The sequence below is a fragment of the Balearica regulorum genome, chromosome 2, assembly GCF_011004875.1.
Source record: "Balearica regulorum gibbericeps isolate bBalReg1 chromosome 2, bBalReg1.pri, whole genome shotgun sequence".
NCBI classification, from domain to species: domain Eukaryota; kingdom Metazoa; phylum Chordata; class Aves; order Gruiformes; family Gruidae; genus Balearica; species Balearica regulorum.
This window is the reverse complement of record NC_046185.1, coordinates 151964600-151985613: the sequence shown is the minus strand read 5'-3', so window position 1 is coordinate 151985613 and position 21014 is coordinate 151964600. Positions and strand designations below refer to the sequence as shown.

Here is a 21014-nt window from a genome sequence, read left to right as displayed (position 1 = left end):
ACTGTACTTGCTATATCTAGCAAGCTGTGTTTTCCCTTTAAAGGCGCACAAAACAAGTCCCTGCCCGTTTTAATCTTATTAAGCTCCCCTCTAGCTGTTTCCCCTTTTGGTTGTGGGTATTGCCCATATTTGGTTCCAGCTATGGTGCAATCAGTTTATAACTGATTGTGTGGTATCATATGCTGTCTTGCCTGAGCAAACCCTGATAATTTATGATTAGATGTGGCCTAGATTAGCAGTTTATGATTTTAATGTTTAAAAGTACATTATAAAAGATCTTTTATGTAACGCAATATGTTATTTTTTCCTGTGAAAGAAGCAAAAAGAGGAGGCACAAGGATTTGCCTGCAGCAAAGCTTCTGAATTAAAACCAAGTAGGGGGAAGGGATGATATAAATTACATAGTGCCTTTCTTTAGAGTGCCTAAATAATGCGCCCTAAAATACAGAGATAGCAGCGCATTACCAGGAAACTATTCAGTTTGGTTTAATAACTAGCTGCTTTTACAATCTCATAATCATAGCTCTCGTGAAAACGCATGCTTTTATATTCTGCATGGTGTGTTTTATATACTTGTATTATAGTTTAAAAATTGAACATCTGAAAGTCTATTTCTCTCCTAAACGCTTTAGTCTCTTATTTGGAAGTACTCATGGTTTCAGTGAGTGCAATGGACTTTTAATCATGCTTTCTGCTGGCCTTCATGGTAGCAAACTGTTTATGAGATATTGCCATTAGTGTTTTGTTTCCTTGTAGATGTTTGTTCTGCTTGTGTGCATGTATATGAATAAAATTAGGTGGATAAGAGTATCCACTTAATTTCTGTAAGAAGAGAGTGGTAATCAGAACACTTGGTGATACTGCCTAAAATAAATAAAAAAACTTTATTTTAAAGTTTGGAAAGGCATACAGGTAAACCATGCAGGTGTTTCCCAGAGTTTTTGTCACAACATTGTACTTGTCTTTCCAATTGATCTGTCTGTTGAGAAAATGAAAATGCTGCTTTATGTTGGGGGACCTAGAGCTGGTGATAGTGAATGTAAGACAGATACAGACCTGTTGGAGCGAGTCCAGAGGAGGGCCACAAAGATGATCAGAGGGCTGGAGCACCTCTCCTATGAAGACAGGCTGAGAGAGTTGGGGTTGTTCAGCCTGGAGAAGAGAAGGCTCCAGGGACACCTTACAGCAGCCTTCCAGTACCTAAAGGGGCCTACAGGAAAGCTGGGGAGGGACTGTTTACAAGGGCATGGAGTGATAGGACAAGGGGTAATGGGTTTAAGCTGAAGGAAGGTACATTTGGATTAGATATTAAGAAGAAATTCTTCTCTGTGAGGGTGGTGAGGCACTGGAACAGGTTGCCCAGAGAAGCTGTGGATGCCCCATCGCTGGAAGTGTTCAAGGCCAGGTTGGATGGGGCTTTGGGCAACGTGGTCTAGTGGAGGGTGTCCCTGCCCATGGCAGGGGGGTTGGGACTAGATGATCTTTGAGGTCCCTTCCAACCCAAACCATTCTATGATTCTATGATCTGTATTAGCAGTGAGGGGGAAAGTTTGGGGAACCATCTTTGCCTAACAAGTGGCATCTCAGAAATGCTACGTTTTGTCTTGAACAAGATTGCATTACTTACAGTTCCTCAGCAATACTTGAACTGCAAAGCTGAAGTTTTTCAACAAGGCAAGCATATAATTATTTTGATGATGATTCCAGTGTATTTCAAATGCGCTGTAAAACATAATTATCAGCTGTCATCTGGAGAAATGCTCCAGTATTAAATAAATATAGCTTGTGATATCTACCTTATGGTTAACAACCTAATGTTTTCCCACCCCAGCATCTTGTGGCTGTCCTTTGTGCTTTTGTACTTAACAACAGAAAAGGGAGTTTGTTGGTTTGTTTTACTACTGTAATATGTTCTGATTTGTAAGGGAGCATTCTAAAATTCATTTGCTCTTTAACAATACATTTCTTCTCTCAATAGCCAACTACTCCACCAAGCCAAGGGAGGCCTGATTCACCAGTTTATGCTAATTTACAAGAACTGAAAATATCTCAGTCTGCACTTCCACCACTACCTACAAGTGCTCCAGTCCAAATAAATGGGGAATGGGAAACCCATAAAGATACGACAGGACGCTGTTATTACTACAACAGAGGATCACAGGAACGAACCTGGAAACCTCCACGGTGGGCCCGAGATGCAAGCATTAATAAAGGGGATTCCCAGAGCCATGCAGATCATGAGGTAGTTCCTTCTGAGAAAACACAAGCGATAAGATTGTAATGCATATGAATGCTGTTTTCCTATGGAATTTGGTATTGCTGAGTTTCAAGGTGTCAAGGAGTGTCTTTTTGGTCATGTGTCTTGGTATGAAGTAGTGAACAGTTTAGTTCTTCAATTGCTTTTGTGTACAAGAATGCATACATGAACTGTGTACAGGAGTAGTAAGTTGTAAAAATGCTTTACAGTCCCTCAGCAGGTATCACAGCTTTTCTTTTAAAGGTGAAGGAAGACAGAGAGAGATACTGAAATTAATAGGTCTATAAATGAATGAGACAACCATTGTGACTTCTGACATGGAGTGTGTTCTTTTTCCCATGGCACACCTTTGGGAGAGAAGTGGGGGAAAAGAGCGGGAGTGTGACAGTGCTTCTAGAAGCAGGATTGATGGGGATGTGTTGAAAAAGGCAAGGGGAATTATTTATTTTTATCAATATCAATTAAATATGCAGTAAAACAATGGCAGGGGATATTCAGGTATTTGTTACTGCTTGGTTAATGCTGTGGCAGTAAATTTAAATGAGATGTGTTTCTTAGAGAGGAAAGTGGTTTTGTAGAGAGGAATTAAGATGGATGTAGAGAACTCCAAGTTTTGGAATCAAACCAGATTTAATGCAGTTCTACAGGACTTTCCGCCTTCATCAAAAATACTGACATAATTGAAGCTTCTATCAGATTAAAATATATTTAATATTATTTTTATAATTAGTTTTCTACATACTATTAATTTATATATTCTATGATGCTTTTAAAATGTTTATTTTTTTTAAAGGGGCATATGTGACTGTTAAAATTTGAATTTTATTTAATTGATGATTCCTAAAGAGATGGAATAATCTTAGTGAATACAAAAAGCAAGTTTAGCTGGAAAACTTGTTGCAGCATTTTATTTAACCATTTCCTTAGCAGATTTGAATTTACACACTTGTCAATGATTTCTGCCTTGGATAGCTGTAGAACAAACTAGGAGAAAGGGAAGTTAAAGGAGCGATATCTTGTTATCAAATTGTGTCAACTTCGAGAAAATCCTTCATTCTGTGAATGATATCTTAGAGAGCAGAAGACGAGAACATTAAATTACCGTGCTAGAAGCTCTGCCTAACCAAGTGTCTAGGTCCAAGGGTAGCACATGCTGATGGGGGGGGAGGAAATCCACCCCAGCTTTTGGCAGTTAGCCATAGGAACTTTTGACTAGATTACATTCAGCCCATAAACATATTCTTTAGATATATCGGTGGATTTTTTTTTTCATTATGCAAACCTTTTGCTTTTGCAAAATCTTTTGCCAAAGCTTTGCTGCAGACCTTGCTTAAGAGAGTTGAAGCTTTCCATGAAGTTATGTTAAAAGATGATGTGGGTTAATATTTGAGGTGCAGATATACTCTGTGCAGCGCTAGGGAGAGCCAGGCAGTGGTGTGTGTTATCTGAACTGCAGTGGTTCAGATAAAGCAAAGGAATCGGTGGGAGGTGGATATTACTATTCAAATATGCTTAAAATAGTGCTCTTGTGTTCAAATAGTACTTAGGTTTCTGATTAAAAGAAAAAGCAAACATTTATCAAGAAATCTTCTATGTATTTCACTCTTATATACCCTTTTCAATTACCTGTAGTTTAGGTGGATTTCCTCCTGAACCTATTACAGTGTTTAGTTTTAAAATTTAATTGTGGACTGCTCAAAAGGCTTATGTTGCTGGAAGTCATGTTGTAGAAGTCTACCTCTGGGACGGTAGTGCCAGAAACAGGAGAGAAAGGAAAAAGGGATCCTTTTCATAGCAGCCGTGACATCCACAAGCATTCAAACAGCCAAATTTTCTTGCCACAGGCTAGTGGCAGCAACAGGGAAACTGGTGAAATGTTTGTGGCTGTCACTTTGGTATCTCTGTTGATGGTCTATTAATTTCTTACTGGCTGTCCTTTTTGCTGGATAAGACTGTTTTTAGTCTGGATAAGGTGATGGGTTTTTTGAGTAGTAACCCTCCTTGTAGTAAGTGTAACTGGTTTTCTATTGTCATCATTCTTCCTTCTTTTCACGGAAGGACTTCCAATAATTCTTTCTCCATCCCCATCTGCAAATGATCCCTCTGACTCTTACTCATATCTCTGTATCACGACTTTACCACATGGTTGCATGTTCAGAAAGCTTGATTTTTTTGTTAATTTTTTTTTTTATAAGTTATTTCAGCTCAGTTCTTCTGTTTATTTGTGATGCTTGAGGTATCACAGATTGGCCTTCAGACTGTTTTACCTATCAAATTTTCAGTCTTTGTAAGACCAATGGATGATGCATGTTTTGATTAATTTTTAACTAGACACAAGTTTATATTTCCAGTAGCACAATTTCCTTAAGTAATTTGTGTCCTCTCTGACTGGGTTTTGAGTCTAGGGAGGTATTGTATGTTACAAGGTCATGGCAATCCACTTTCCAGCAGTCACGTGTTGATTTTGAAGCTGTGGGGTTTTTTTCTTCTTTTTTTTTTTTCTTTCCCTTTTCTGTTTGGAATTTAGGAGTGTACTTCACACTGCACTGTTCATGTTCACCTTTTTGTTTATGACCTCTGAGTACTTAAACCAAGATACTTAGAGTAAAGGTTGAGATCCAAGCCTAAGCTACAGTAAAATATAGGACATCTCAAATTCTGTCTGATTATGAAGACTTAGAGCAAATATGACTTAATTATTAGTAAAACCAGATTTAATTTATTATAATGAAGTCAAATTGGCTTTTACACATTAGTCTGAGTTATGCTCATTTCCTTCAGATTTAGCAATAAAAGAGCATGTGCAGGAAGCTTAAAAGCTAGTTGTATGTCTACTCATTTGTCCTCAGAGGAGCTTGTATTAGATAGCAAAATGGCAAGGTGATGTAAAAATGAGAACTGTGAATGATCATATATTCTAATATATGTGTAAAATATTAGAACATGATATAGCTTATAGTTGGTCTTAGAACTTTGTGATTTGGAAATTGAATTTTATTGGATAATGAAAAAGGGGTAAAATTGTACCTAATTTGTCAAAGAAGTTGGTAACAGATATGGCACAGGGAAAACAATTGTAGGTTATGGCAGTTACTTGGATGGAGTGAGGGGAAGCAGTGAAGTCCTATCGACAGGACCTCTAGGAAAGCGTGTAAGATCTTGGAATTACAGGTAAAATTAACAGGCCACTACTTCTGATAAATGTATTTGAGGAAGGAATGCTCAACAGTAACTGGGAGAAATTTGTCAGGTAGTAAAGTGATTTAATTAAGGTGGACTGTAAAAGGAATGAGATGTCATCAGAGAAAGGCAAACCTCTAATACCTAGCTAGGAGACCGTAATGTGGAGTAGAGACCAACAAATGAACCAGCACGCTGTAGAAAGGCAACAGGATTTCATTTACATTGAAAACTACATTTAAAACATGTGGCCAAGATGGAATTTCATTTCCCTGTTTTTTGTTTCAAAATAAACAGGATCATAAAGGAGTGCTAGATTCTTTAGTCAGTATTCTTTCTTCTTATTTTGACTTTTAGAAGTAGTAGTAACTTTCAAAACTAGACTGGTTAAGTGGTATAAGAGAGACCGTAACTTTTTTTTTTTCCCCTTCTCCTTAAAAGCATAGTGATGAACTGGTCTCTGCCCTCAAGAATTTTCCATGTAAATGGCAAAAAGCCAAGAAAGACAGTAGAAGCGATGATGTTGGGGACCTTTTCTGTAATTCCCTTTAGTATTTCCCTTTAATGTCACAGCAAAGTTCTTAAAAGGTGTAAGGTTGGGCAGTTGTCTGCTTAAGAAGGCTTTATTTTAAATGTAGTATAGTATAATTGGGGATAGGACTCTGAGGAAAAACTATGGGCGGTACAGAGAAAGCATATAGTCAGTTAATACTGAAAAAGTGTTGAAAGTTAAGCTGAAAGTTGCTGAAGGTGGTTTGGCCAGTGTTCTCTAACCCCTGTTGATGCAGCTTTAGCAGTTCTTCCTACTAGTTGAGGAGCAAGGAATGCCTTTGCCTGGTAAACTTTGTTAACAACTCAAGAATTTCGTTTTAGTGTAGGTCTGCAAAGATAAGTGAGATTAGTTAAGCCTTGAAGCATCAAGACTATTATTATATGGGCACTTTACAGATAGACACATTAACAGTCATTCTTACTGAACATCAGTGGTTTTTCTAGGAGAATTTTCATTTTTAAGTCTTCTGTTTAGTTTTACATGTGTACAGTGTTTCCTCAGTGTCAGGAGTTGCTTGGAAGAGGCAAATACAAATGCATTATGTTATTAGGTCATAATTTCTATGGTAATAATAAAAATGTCCAAAGTCTACTACTTTGAACATATGTCAGTGCACTTAATATTTAACCATTAAAGCACAATGTAAACTTCAATATGTGTATACAATATAGCTATCTTATAAAACAGTAGTTCCAATGGGGCCAATAGCACTCTTATCAACTCCTCAGTCTTAATTCTTCAAGTGTAGCAATGGGACTGAAGACTTTTTTTTGCCCCGCTGGTTAGAAATTGGCACTTCAGAATTTCATGTTACCCCACATGCGAGAAAGGTAGTGTTGTTTAATCCCTAGTTTACATACTTGCATTCTGTAGACTGTAGAGGACACATTTTCTTCATGTTACTTTATTAATGACCTGGAAATTTCCCATGGGTTTTGCTGTGCTTGGTGAGCTTGGCTTGTATCAGTGTAGGGAGCTTGTGTCTCACAACTGGTAATCATTTGGAAATGTCAGTAAACACGTAGTCTCTAAACCCACTGACTTTTTAAAACTGGTGAGTTTCTGATACCTTGATATTTTTTTGTAAGATTTAAGTTTTTCAGGAGAGGTTTTTTTTGGGTTTTTTGGGGTTTTTTTTTTAGTTTAAAATTGAAATTCTGCCTTTCTCCTGCTTTTTAGTTTTCCTCAAAACCCTTGTATTATTGAACTCTTAGTCAATATTTAACTATAGTCATTTCTGAATAGCAGGATGTGTTCCCTCTTAAGTGTTTTGCCTCCTAATAGCCGAGGATCCAAGATAGTGTGAAAGAAAATCTGCACTGAATTCCTCAAGAGACTGAGGCATAGAGATATTGTTGTGGAAGGTGAATGCAGGAGACTCATTTTTAATGCACGAAATGGATGCTTTGAATAATACAACAATACATTAGCAAGGAGATGAACAAGGTGTATGAGGGAACAGAAATTGTTTGACGTGTGTGTACAAAATCTTTTTTCTACTTTACATGTCAATCTTGTTCCTTACATTATAGTTCACTTCTAGCTTCAGAAAATAGTCTTACACCTTAGCTAGCTGTGCCTGGAAGAAAGCCTTGCTTTTGCGTTGCTCATTGTCACATGCATCGGAGTTGGAAGGAGGAGAGCGGAAATTCCTAATATGTTAGGATGCATTGCACAAGTGCTGTAAAGTGCTGGGACCTACAAAGGTGCATCTGGAGTTCCAAGTTGTGCTTAAGATTATTGTGTTTCCAGATACAATTTGGGAAGGGAAGAAAAGGATTTAGGTATGAAAGTTGGGATGTTGCCAGAAAACCAAGGTAGCAGGTGTCTCAGGTTTTTTGAGGCAATGCAGATTACTAAAGCTAACTCTCCTCGTCATTCAGTAATGTAAATTTGTGAGAATAAAATTTATATCAGAAAAAAAAATCAGACTTAAATTTGAGTAGCTGAAATTTGGTATACTAGAATTAAAGTAAATTGTATCAGTATAAACCAGTTGTTCTGAAAATACTTTGATTTGCTTAGCAGTTATCAAATATTTCTGTACTGTAAAAATGCATCTCTTATTCTCTGATGTAAGATATAAAAATGCGAACTCCCTGAATTTATTACTATTCTGTTTCTAGTCAAATAATCTTTGATCTTTCAGATTTGAAAGCACTTTCATTCTCAAAACTGCCTTGTATGTTTCTGACTACTTGTAGCCTCTTTCATCAGAAGAAAACGACCACAGTTCTTGTTACAGCCAGTCAGATAGTCAGTATGGGTCTCCTCCAAAGGGTTGGTCAGAAGAGTTGGATGAACATGGTCAGACCTTATATACCAATGACTATACTAATGAAAAGGTACTTTTTCCCTTCTTCTCATCATGTGTTCTAAATCTTTTCCACTAATTCACTGTTAGAAGTGCAGATTTTGTTTCTAGAAGTGAAAAGCATACCTCAAGCAGTATCTTCTTTGTTTTTTTAAATATGCATGAAACTTTAGCAACCGAACTGACTTTTTTTTTCTTATGTATGTTCTTTACTATTTAGAAAAAGTTTTCTAATTTCCAGTTGGGTATCAGATTATATTAAATGAACATATCGTGTATAATTTTTTTTTAATTCCTACCTTTCCCCATGCTCTTGGTTACACTTCAGCAGTGAATTTCATACCAATATAATGTTTTCCTTACTGTCTTTCTAGAGCTGTTCTTGTCTACATAGGCCTTCCAGTTAGGATGGTTTTGAACTGAAAATATTGCTGCTGTATCAATTTAATCCTTTACTTCACTAGAGATTTTTCAGTACTCAGATGTAGACAAAGTTCTTAATTAAACTGCAGCTGTATCAGCAGGTTTATGTTCTAATTATATAATTGCTACCGACAACAACATCAGTTTTGGAATGTTATCCTGCTTAATCTATTTCTGCTAAACATCTGTAGAGCACATACCTATGTTCTGGCAAATATGCAAACTTTTTTTTTTTTTTAAATTGCACTGGGATTGATAGAAAACAGTGTTTCCTATCACAGTTTATTGGGAGACGATCTTGTGAAACCTGCTTGACCCAAGAGCATTGCTGTGAATGTTTCTGTGCGTATTCTTGTGCGATCTTGTAGACTTTTGCTCATGACAGTTCTTTCCTTTCTGCATAACCAGTCACAGTTGTAATAGTTTTACTTCTTTGATTGTGAGAGTTGCTTATAGAGGTTATAGAAATTATATTATCTTCTTCATGATTTATTTAGAAACTGCATCTCATATTCCTGTTGATGTTTTAAAAATGGAGTTGTTCAACAAGTGCAGTTATCTCTTAGATTATCAGCAGCTGCTGGTTGAGCTTCTTGTAATTCTGTAATTTTACATATAAAATCCTTACAGAGATCCGATGAAAAGATTGCGTCTCCTTAAACTGACATCATAATGTTGGTAAGAGTGAGATATGCCATTTTCAGAAATACTGGTTTATCACAGTCTCTTGTGTCATATTGCAGGACTATTTTCTGAGGAGTTACAGAAGGAAAAAATATTAGCGAACCCAGTTTGGGAAGCTGAAAACTGTGTGGCTCTCATTGCTAACTAAACTTGGTTAGTTAATGGAGGTTGTGCACCAGGCACTGCTGAAGTGGATGGCACCTTATTAAAAATTAACTTTAAATCCCAAGTATCGGAGATTTACTCTGTTATGACTGTCACTCTGATTACATTTCCTATCATCACATTTCTTTCTACAGTGGATAAAACATGCAGATGAACAAGGTAGACCGTACTACTACAGTGCTGATGGTTCCCGATCAGAATGGGAGTTACCTAAGGTGAGTGACCTAAAAAAGAAATGTGAACAGCATGGGGCTTTTCTCCTCAGTAAGTGTTCTATGGGGCCTTTAGTGGGAGTTATTCACAACAAGAGGACTTTATATATTGCACTTGGTCATTTCTTGCATTTTTTGTGGAATTTCTGATTGCGAAGAGAAGAAAATGTACTCAAAGACATGAAAAATGGATGTATGTAACTATTCAGATGTCAGAGAAGATCTGAGCTTTTCGTGCAAGGCTGCAGAATAATATCTGTGATTTTGCTGTGATAAGGAAAAAAGAATTTTTTTACTACAAAATGTTTCCAAGAAACTGTAGTCTATTTTTAGTACCCTCCAAAATGCTTATACAGACAGATGTTGAAAAACAAAAGTTTCAGCAGAGTTTTATGGTATTTTTGAGGATGACCCAGTTTGACCAGAAGTGTGTTCCAGTATTTATTAATTTTGTAATGAAAATAGGAATTTGTAGGAAAGCAACAGAGTTAGGGACACTTGGTAGTCTGAGGGTGTACCTAATACTACCTAATTCTCATTTTCTCTTTGAAAAGCTACAGGACATTTGTCACGATGATGTAGTTGTATACGTCTTTCTTGCTATTAGGATGTTGGCTTGATTCTATATAAGGTGACTGTTTAAAAAAAAAAAAGTTTCACATGGAATTGTGTGCATACATATATGAAAGAGCATGTTTCTCAATTATTGTTTCATCAGTCCAAAAATGGGTGTCCGAAGTCACTTCCACTTAGAAGGAGCAACCTTAATAGGTAGTGCTTATATAATATTTGTGAGAGAATATTTACACTGAAGCTATATGCTAGACTGTTTCTTTACCTCAGTAAAAGAATTTGTTTCTGAGTCACTGAAGAGTTGAGTTAGCTTTGTGAATTCTCTTATGTTGGTCTGATGTATATTACAAAATATAAGTTATTTAACACATAAACCTAACAATATAAATTTTATAACTATTGGTTTTAAAAGCTACTTAGCGATTATCAGGTTTTATCAGAAGCAGTTGTTAGTTCAGTATGTATAATTGAAGTTAATTTTTGGGGATAACGTCTTGGGTACTTCATTCTATGAATTCTGCAATGCAGAAAGTTTTGACTGTGAAGAACTTGCTTTCCACTAAAAATAGATTGGGTTTGGTTTTGAACTAAATAGCAAATTAAGTTGGCTTTCATCCAACTGCAATAAGTCACAAAGATAATCCAGAACTGTTACCTGAGGCATATGAGCATAAGGGCTGGAGTCTAGTATTTGTGTGTTAGTCTATGATAGTCTAGTGGTTCTAAACAAACATCTGAGCTCTGTTGTATTAATAGCCACCTCCAGAATGAAACACAGCCTCTGTTTCAGAGTTTGTCATCTGGTATGCTTTAGTTCTTGTTTCTATGAAAATGGTCATGTATTGCTATTACAATTTTTCCTTGAAAATTACTTCTCATGAGCCATTTGGGCAAAATGTATTCTTTAGTTCCTTCTTGAAACTAGTAAATCTTGGGTGGCGGCATATACAAGGTTAGTAGAAGTAAAAGAGCAATTGACTCTTGGATTCACGATCGTATGTATTTCCAGAAACCCTTAGCTTTTACCTTTAAATGCTGTGGAATAGATTAAATATTTCAGCAAAGTTTTAGCTAGTTTATGTAACTATATATCTGCAGAACACAGAGCAGAGATGTTACACTTGTGAGTAATTGAAGCATGATCGAAGAAAGATTAGTCTCTTAAATCTTACTGAAGCTGGTTCCAAAAGTGCTTAGGAACAAATGAATTGGAAAGACAGCATAGAACTGCTTTGAAGAAAATAATCTATACTGAAAACTCTCACGAGTGGTGAGAGAAAACAGTAGAAAGACTTCAGCATTGTAGCTCTTGCTTAAATGAAAATTAAGTTACTAGGGAAAAAAGTCCTACTCTTGGTCAGTTCTCTCCCCAGTGTATTTAGTTCAAATATAGCCTTCCAAAAATTTGTTGTGAAATAAAGTGATGGCATAGCATGGTCATGTGGTGCTGTTAAACCAGAACAAGTAGAGAATCCTTTTGTTAGATAGTTCTTAATAATCTGGACTTCATTAGAACTAAAAATCAGTTGGAGGTTTCTGGAAATAGCACGTTAGTTGAGCTAATACTATAACATTAAAAATCTTAACTGTTATAGCATTAACTGTAAATGTGAACGTGCTTGGGAATAACACTTCCAGTATCCTTGTATGTGTGTTAAAAATTGTGAGGGTATATGTTGGGGTGGGGGGTGTGTGTAGTTACAAAACAAATTACTTTAGACAGTTTCATAGAAAGCCCTCCAGTCATGTATATTTAAATAACATCTAGGAATAGCTGAATGCCTCTGGCTAAAAATGACATCTCGAATGGAGTAGTTTTGACAAGTGCTGAAAAGTCTATTAAGGCTCGCGATGAGTGTGACCCAGCTTTTTGCAGTGGAAGAGAAGAATATGCTGAATTATTCTTTAAAATGGATAATAATCTTTAACCATAATTTGTACTACATCTTGCAAAAGACTTTGAGTTTTCTCCTATACCTATGCATTCTGCTGTGTTCAGTTGTTAGTTCTTGCCAATTATTAAAAAAAACCCCAAACCACAAAACCACCAAATAAAAGTTCATTCCTGTGTAGATCACTGTGATAAAATACGTTTATTTCCTGTGTAGTGAATGAATATCTAAATTATGTTGAGAAAGGCTACAACCCTATTCCAAAAACCTAGTTTTCTAATATGAGTTTTATAATTTAAGCAAATGACAAATCTGTATTAAGTGGGGGGGAGGCTGAAGATAAATTGATCTCAGGAATGAGAACTCTAATTTCTAAAGTTTAAAAAAGGTAATCTATGAAAATCACAAAAAAATTAGGAAAACTATGTAATAAATATTGAATAAATAGCTCAAAGGGGAGGTAGAGGGTACAACCTGATAAAATTAGAGATTAATGGTCACTCAAATTTTCAAAATGCAATTCTAGGCTGATATTTCTGACAAATCAGCATGATGCTTGGCCATCCTCTGACTGAGCTCTTTGATCCAAGAATAGACTTTGAAAGAAAATGCGTATACTATAAGCCTCTGGAGTGAATTCATAGTTTTGATATTAATATTTACAGACTGTGATACTGCAGTTACACTTTCTCTTCTCAGAAGTTCCTGCAGTATTAGCTCCCCTCACTGTATCCACAGAAGCAGTGCGAGGTAGAGGAGCTTCAATTTTTGGCAGTCTTAATAGACCAGCAGTCTGTTAATTCACTCTCTGTGCACTGCAAACATAGAATATGAGCTCAGGGGACTCCGTTGTGATACTCAGGTGAATGATTTTCTTGCTGGTACCTGAATGCTGTCAGACAGAACATGTTATCTGAAAAAATTACGATAAAACACAGTGCAGGTAATACCAGGAAGATGTCATGCGATCAAATGCTGAAAGAAAATAAAGATGAGAACATGTAAATAGAGTCTGATTGTCTTATGGGAAATTTGTCTTGTTCTGAGCAGTGCTACTTGATTTGAGGTAACATACTGTGTGCGTTGGCATTCGTACCTGCTGTAAGTCAATGCACTAAACATCATCACTAGCGACAGTGAATCATCTTCATGTTCTTGTCATAAAATTTGGGATTGTTTGGTAAAAGTTGAGATAGTCTCAGCAGATATGAGGATCTAGATGGGTTTTAAGGACAAAAGTGCAAGTGATATGACAAACCTGAGAAATCAAGAGGCCTGGTCTGGTCTTCCTCATTTGTCCTGGTGTTTGGTGGTTCCCACCTCACTCCTCTCCTCCCAAATAAGATGATGAGTGTGTTGGTTTTGCGTGGCAAGGTTTTGGTAGCGGGGGAGGGCTACAGGGGTGGCTTCTGTGAGAAGCTGCTAGAAGCTTCCCCTGTGTCTGACAGAGCCAATGCCAGCCGGCTCCAAGACGGACCCGCCGCTGGCCAAGGCCAAGCCCATCAGCGCCTCTGTGATAACATATTTAAGAAGGGGGAAAAAAATGGTTAGAGCTTTTGCAGCCAGAGAGAGGAGTGAGAAGATGTAAGAACATCTGCAGACACCAAGGTCAGTGCAGAAGGAGGGGGAGGAGGTGCTCCAGGCGCCGGGGCAAGATTCCCCTGCAGCCCGTGGTGAAGACCATGGTGAAGCAGGCTGTCCCCCTGCAGCCCATGGAGGAAGGATGAGGGGGTGTAGAGATTCCACCTGCAGCCCGTGGAGGACCCCACGCCAGAGCAGGTGGAGACACCTGAAGGAGGCTGTGACCCCGTGGGAAGCCCACACTGGAGCAAGCTGCTGGCAGGACCTGTGGATCCATGGAGAGAGGAGCCCACGGTGGAGCAGGTTTGCTGGCAGGACTCCAGCCGTGGGGGACCCACACTGGAGCAGTTTGCTCCTGAAGGTCTGCACCCTGTGGAGGAGACTCACGTTGGAGCAGTTCGTGAAGGACTGTCTCCTGTGAGAGGGACCCCACGCTGGAGCAGGGGAACGATGAGAGGAGTCCTTCCCCTGAGGATGAAGAAGCGGCAGAAACACCATGTGATGAACTGACCGTAACCCCCATTCCCCGTCCCCCTGTGCTGCTGAGGGGGGGCGGAGGTTGAAGTTGGGCCTGGGAAGATGGGAGGGGTGGGGGGAGGTGTTTTAAGATCTGGTTTTATTTCTCATTCCTCTACTCTGTTTTGCTTAGTAAGAAATAAGATGAATTCCCTCTCTAAGTTCGGTCTGTTTTGCTCGTGATGATAATTAGAGAATGATCTCTCCCTATCCTTATCTCGACCCACAAGCTTTTTGTTATACCTTTTCTCCCCTGTCTGGTGAATGAGGGGAGTGATAGAGTGGCTCTGGTGGGCACCTGGCCCTCAGCCAGGGTCAACCCACCACAATGAGGAGGAAGAGTGCCCCCAGCTTTTCCTTGGGCAAGCAGCAGGACCTGTGGCAATCAGTGTTGATTTGGAGCTCTTCTTCAAAGACCAGCAGTCTTAGTGATCCTGAGGCTTAGAAAGTGAAGCAACGGACGTCCAAAGTGAGTTATCCAGAGGTGTCTATCAGCCATGTGTATGTTTGAGAGAGAGCTGCTTGTCCCAGTGGTCTCCTTGTTCTGTGTGGGTTCTGTTCCTGTAGTGCAGCTGGTGCCTCCAGCTGCTACCACCCAGATGTTCTGTGGCAGAGAACAAGGAATCTCCTTTGCCTAGAGAAAGGAAGGGAACAAATAAAATGTCATAAAATGACAAAAATTAATTTTTTATTATTTATGTGGGTTTAAGAAAAATGTTATTGATGTAGTTGATCAAAGCAAAAGCTGTAACATCGCAGCATCAAAAAACTTTATCCAAAGCCAGTGACAGTAGTAGCATTAAAGAGTGGTTTTGTTCTAAGACAACACTTAAATTTAAAAAAAAAAAAAATCTTCGGTTTCAAACAGTCTGTTGGGATGACTGCAGATAACAAGGCGCTAAAGGGTTCTAGGATATCAGAGTATTTGTAAATGCTGCTGGTTTGATCTCTGATTGCAAGAAGGTAAAATGCTTAACTTTGGGTCTTTACTGATTTTCTCTCTTCTCCCTTCACCCACCCAGTTCCTTTCATCTGGCTGAGGATGTTCTTAAAGCAAACTAAGAAGAATCTTTTTTCTGTTTCTCAAAGCTGACAGATCTGTGTCATCTCCATAAGAATGGGGACAATACCACAAATAACTCAGAGGTGTTATGTTTATTTCAGTCACAATTAGGCTAGGACAGAGCCTTGAGCCATGTGACATATCAGGTTCGAATTAAATATAAATCACTCGGCCAGTTGAAAAATCTTACACCGAGGCAAAGAAAGCTTTTAAGCAGCTGGTGAAGACAGTGAACAAAATCAGCAATTAAAATAAACTTGTGTGACCTAAATTTACACCACTGGTGTCCTTACCCCATGCCAAGAGCTGTTACAAGAAGTCTGTGTTACTTGGTGCGTGCAGTCAGAGTAGGAACAACTTGCTCATGTCCTCCCATCCTGGTAGGAGATGCTCCCAATGAAATGGGAACAAACTGATGTGCTGAAGGGGTTAATGTAATGGGGCAAAATTAAGTTTGTAGAGAATTTTCAAGGGGTAGTAGTGTGTATATTTGGAATTCTGTGCTACATTATCAAAAGCTTTAGAATTAAGAAAATAATCATCGCACCCTAAGAAGATGCTATTAAGGCACATGATGTAGTACAGATCGTCCTACCAGGCAATGAGTAGTCTTGAATCAGTCAGTTTTATTGCATTGTACGGCCCTTGCCTGATCTCTGTCTTCAAAATTACACCAAGGCTTAGGCATAGAAAGCCTGCTTGGAGTTATGTAAAAATAAGATTTTGTGTGAGGGAAGGAGAGCCCAACCTAGTTGCTTTATTGTTGCTAATAAACAGTGGGGAAATATCATTGTAAATGCCTGTAGAGGAGGCAACAGCTCTGCAGGAAGGAGTCCTATAGAGCGTAAGTAAGTGAATCTGACCCGAAACTGTTCTGCAAAGCTTTTTGAACTGAGCAGATTGGGTGGGGGCAGACCAAAGAGAAGCAGGGCTGGTGTTGTCTAACCTGGCTAGGCTCCTAGCTTGAAACTTCTCTGGCGTTACCTGGTCTAGAGGATGGCTAGTTCAGTTGGATAATGCAGAGTCTAAACCAGTGTCTGTATGTCACTGTGATTCTCTCTGGAGATCACAGACCAGTCAATTTATTTTAAAACAGAGGCCGGTCCTGAGCCCAGAAATACATAAGCTTTTTCTTTCCCCCTCCCCTTAGTAGTGTGTTCTACTATTCGTAATGAATAAAACAAAAAATAAACACCTGAGCAAAAAAAAGTTTGCTTGACACCTCTATTGTGAGAAAATAGGGCAAAAAAAATCAGATGTTCCCTTTAAAGACTTGTCAGTTTACTAATGCTGTTTGTACCACCAATGCAAATTAGTTAAGCTGCTAAGATGCATATAGCTCAGTTGTTCCTGGGTTGTTAGCAGTGCTTTGTTAATGAGCTCCATAAACTGTTGCTTTGCTTTTTTGTTAAATAAGTTTTACAGAACTAGAATTTCATATTACTTTACAGGTCCTTTCCCCTTTAAGATGGGGTTGTCTGTTAGATAGGTTAACTCCTGATGGCTTGCGATGGTATCAAAGGCACCTGTTAAATGCAAATCACCTGTAATTAGGTTTCTGCCCATATCCTAACTCTGAACATAGACTTAAATTCAAGATGAATTGCTTTAAGTCTTTGACTGTTTAAACTTAAATTCCTTGAGTTACTGAAGTGGAAAGTGCATGGAGGTTTTCCATAAATAATATTCACCAGTGTCACTGAAGTGTAAGTCTATTTCTGAAATAAATGGTTCTATTTCATAGCAAGAAATATGTTTGAATTGCCCACTTAAATGTGTTAGAACTGCTGCAAGGAATGCTGTTTGTGGCAGCCTTCTGTGATTTAGACATAGTTTCACTGAAAATTGTTTAGAACTCAATTGTAGTATGGGCAGGCAGTTTTGCTGTATATTGCTTAGCTTGCTGCCACAGTTTGAGTTGCAGTTGCATCTGCAGAGTGGGTATTTCTGTAACAAGAAAGTAAGCTGGTATTAAATTCCTTGCAGCATGAATGGTGGTTCAGCTTTTGGTTTAACAAGGGGACAGAGTTGCTTAAACCTCACCATTGTATGGAAGCAGTTGTCATGTGAATGTAAACGTGCTGAACCCCGTCCAAAGTCAGTGCAATCTCAGAACTGAATTCCTGCGATGACAACTAATACATTTCTTTCTGTACATGACCTACCAAACTTTATTTCCAGTACTGCAAGACCTATTCACCTGGGAGTATTTTGTAACTCTTGTGCATAGTTATTTACCTTTTAAGCATCTGTTGACTTATTGGAGCATTAACTCTGTTCATAGTAAAATACAAAGCTAGCCCAAGCATAGAGTCTGCCATGGCATTAGTAATCCTGGTTCTTTATTTGGGCAATAGATGTAACTGTGTTATGCAATTTAGCTTAAATTTAGCATTTTTGTTACTTAGGTTAAACCTTGCCATGCTTTGTTCGTAGGCATAGTTATAGGTTATTCTGCTGTTGAAGATCTGAGACTCTGAGCTTACAGTAGGAATCAGTAGCAAAACTGTAGAACTCAGTGTGCTTGCAAAGATTATTGCTTTAGCCTTTTTAAATAAAAAGGGCACTTGGCTGTCCTCTGTTACTTCTTACCCAGTGGATTTTAGTCCTTTACATGACTCTGCAAATGCTGCCCCATGTTTCTATGTGCAGATTTTGGTCTTCTGATGCTGAATAGAGAGAGCGAGATTTTTAATGACTTTAAAAAAAAAAAAAACAAAAACCAACCAAACCCCAAACAACCCACGTACATCGATGTTGTCTTTTCTTGTTTGTATTTTCAGTATTAAACTTTGTTTGAAATATTTTTATAATTCTTTATAATGCTACCTCAGTGTTGGTGGTGATGATTTAAAATGGCAATGCTACTAATGATAAGTATGCTACAATGCTGAGATATAATTAAATGCTAGGTCCTTTTCATGACCTTCACATTTTCTCAGCCTATACATCTTTACATGCTCTTGAGTTATTAGAAAACCTATGTTGTGATAACTTCATTCCCTCCTTGGCTATTATACCTCTGATTCTTAAAGTTATTTCCTGCTAAATATTTATTTTCCATGCTTATGTACATTCCACACTGGCAAATCCTTTTATAAGTAATTTGATGTGATTATTTTGAAAAAGTAAGTCCTTCCCTCATGTCTCCTCTCCTAGGCATCCCAAACCTTTGGGTAAAAGAGAATAATATCCAGGCAACCATAACTCTCAATCTAAATACCTTACTGCAGGATAATAGGGTTTTCCTTTCTTACACAATAGCTGGACAGGTGATGTGGTACTGTCAGTGCAATATGAAATGTGAATATTTAAATCGTGTATTTATTCTGATTCCGTGGTGGTTCTCAATATGCTGATTGGTTTGAAAACCAGCAGTAAGCTGGTTGCACAAGAAATGGAACATCTCTCTGCCAGTGGAGAGTATTATCCCAACAGGCCAGTCTTAGTTACTGCCTCGGAGAGGACTACAGCAGAGAGGACAGGTCTGAAGACTAAACACAAAATAAAACCACGGCTAATCTCACACCCTTGGGTGACATCAGGAATCTGACAGTTTGCACTGTTAAGGTGTATGAGTGGTATATCCAAGTTTTGTTTGCATGAATTAGATTCTACTTATAGTTTGATTTTTCTCTTCTTTAGTATAATGCTTCACCACAGCAGCAGAGAGATATAATAAAGAGTAGGAGTCTGGACAGGAGGCTACAAGAACCAATAGTTTTAACAAAATGGAGGCACAGCACAATTGTGTTGGACACCAACGATAAGGTAGGAGCAAGTTAAACAGCATGCTGGAATACCAACTGTTTCTGATGTGTGAAGTATTTAATTTAACAGAAATGAGTATGCGTGAATTTCTGAAATCTCATTTTTCTTATATTCTGTTGTATCATTTTGTATAACGTTCAGCAAAAGCAAGGGCTGTTCGATAACTTTGCTCCTGTTACTTCACGACTAGTAACTCTTTTCTTGTTATCCTTGAAAGTATGTTAACTAGTGTTAGTTCAGGGTTTAGCTTGTACAACCATTTTAATTACAATTGGGAATCTCCCAATTCAGTTTAGGCTATGGAGTGTAATTTGGGTTTGAATTCAAGAATTACGGATGCAGGTGAGGTTCTCATATAAGATATAGTGATATTTCATGCCTGAACATTTTAATTGTAGGAAACCCCAAGTAGGAATACACTTTAAAGATTGCAGATGAATAATTGAAATATTCATAGAATTGAAATAAAAGCTGCACTTGCTGAAGTAAAAACTATGCCTTAAAGATGTAAAATTAGTATTATATAGTGGATTTTTCCCTTTAAATGTCTGTTCCATCGATCTCCACTGTGATATCTTAAGGAGAGAGGAGCAGCTGTGCGGGGTTACAGCAGGGTTGTGATACTGTTATTGAAGGCCAAAGGACAATGCTCAAAGTGCTGTAACGCTTGGCTTTGATCCTGTCCGGAGCCGAGCTGGGTGTTTAGTCTCAAAAGAGCTGTGGGTCTGTAGCAACAAAAGCCGTTTTCCGTCCAATCTTAGGGCATATTCTCCACAGTCTGTTTTGGGCTGTTTAGGCCAAGGAGACAGAACCTCTGCCTTGCTCTCCCTCTGCCTGTCTCTGGCTTGATTTTTGTCACAACCGTTTCTGCTTGTGCTGGGACGTTCTGCCCCTGGGTGAGGAGAGTTGATCTGATCTGAGCTGGGAGGAACTGAACGGGTGTTGTAGGGTGGTGACTTGCTGGTTTCTGTAACTTTGCAGCAGTCCATCCTGAGATTCATGGAAACGGAAATACTTTGTGATGCTGAAATCGTAGCACAGGCTACTCAGATACCAGGAAATGGCATTGCAAGCTCCCTTTTTCTAAAGATACAGGGAAAAATGAAATCACTAGATTTGGGAGTATGGCAGAAGGGCCTATAAGTGGGCATGTGTAATCACAGATGTCAGACAAACTTAAATGGACAAAACTGTTCTGCAAGGCTTTTTGAACTAAGGACCAAAGAGAAGCAGGGCTGGTGGTGTCTGACCTGGCTAGGCTCCTAGCTCTGGAGGCTTCTCTGGCGTTACCTGGTCTAGAGGATTGCTAGTTTCAGTTGGATAATGCAGAGTCTAAACCAGTGTCTGTATGTCACTGTGATTCTCTCTGGAGATCACAGACCAGTCAATTTATTTTAAAACAGGGGCCGGTCTTGAGCCAGAAATACATAAGCTTTTCTCCACACACATCCCCCGCCACACACCCCTGCCCCCCAGTAGTGTGTTCTGCTATTTATAATGAATAAAACAAACAGTTGTAATGAAATAGATCTGCTGCCCGGCATGTTATTTTGCTTGACCTGTTGTTTCCGGTACATTTTAATGACTTTCCTTGTTGAAACGGAGTGTAGGAAAGTGGGTTGTCATGAGTTGACTTAGTTCCTCAGAATAGGATTTATTGGATTTGATCTTAAGCTTTTGAGCCGTCAGTTTAGAATATATCATACGTGGTGCTGAGGCGGCAATGGACCCTGCTTGGCTGGAGACTTCGCACCTGTACGCATTAGTTTAGCTCGAGCGATTCCGAGGTCCCTCTGCTGCTCGTTGTCCCTCCCTGCTCCTCCTTAAGCA

At 38.6% G+C, this 21014-nt stretch overlaps 1 protein-coding gene across 1 annotated transcript in view; it reads left to right on the top strand.

Moving 5' to 3' along the window:
- Positions 1–21014, top strand: part of ARHGAP12 (Rho GTPase activating protein 12) — a 79076-nt gene that overhangs the window by 33070 nt on the left and 24992 nt on the right. Inside the window, 4 exon segments of the mRNA XM_075746529.1 lie at positions 1979–2242; positions 8195–8335; positions 9711–9791; positions 19059–19184. Coding sequence (XP_075602644.1) covers positions 1979–2242; positions 8195–8335; positions 9711–9791; positions 19059–19184 — 612 coding nt within the window.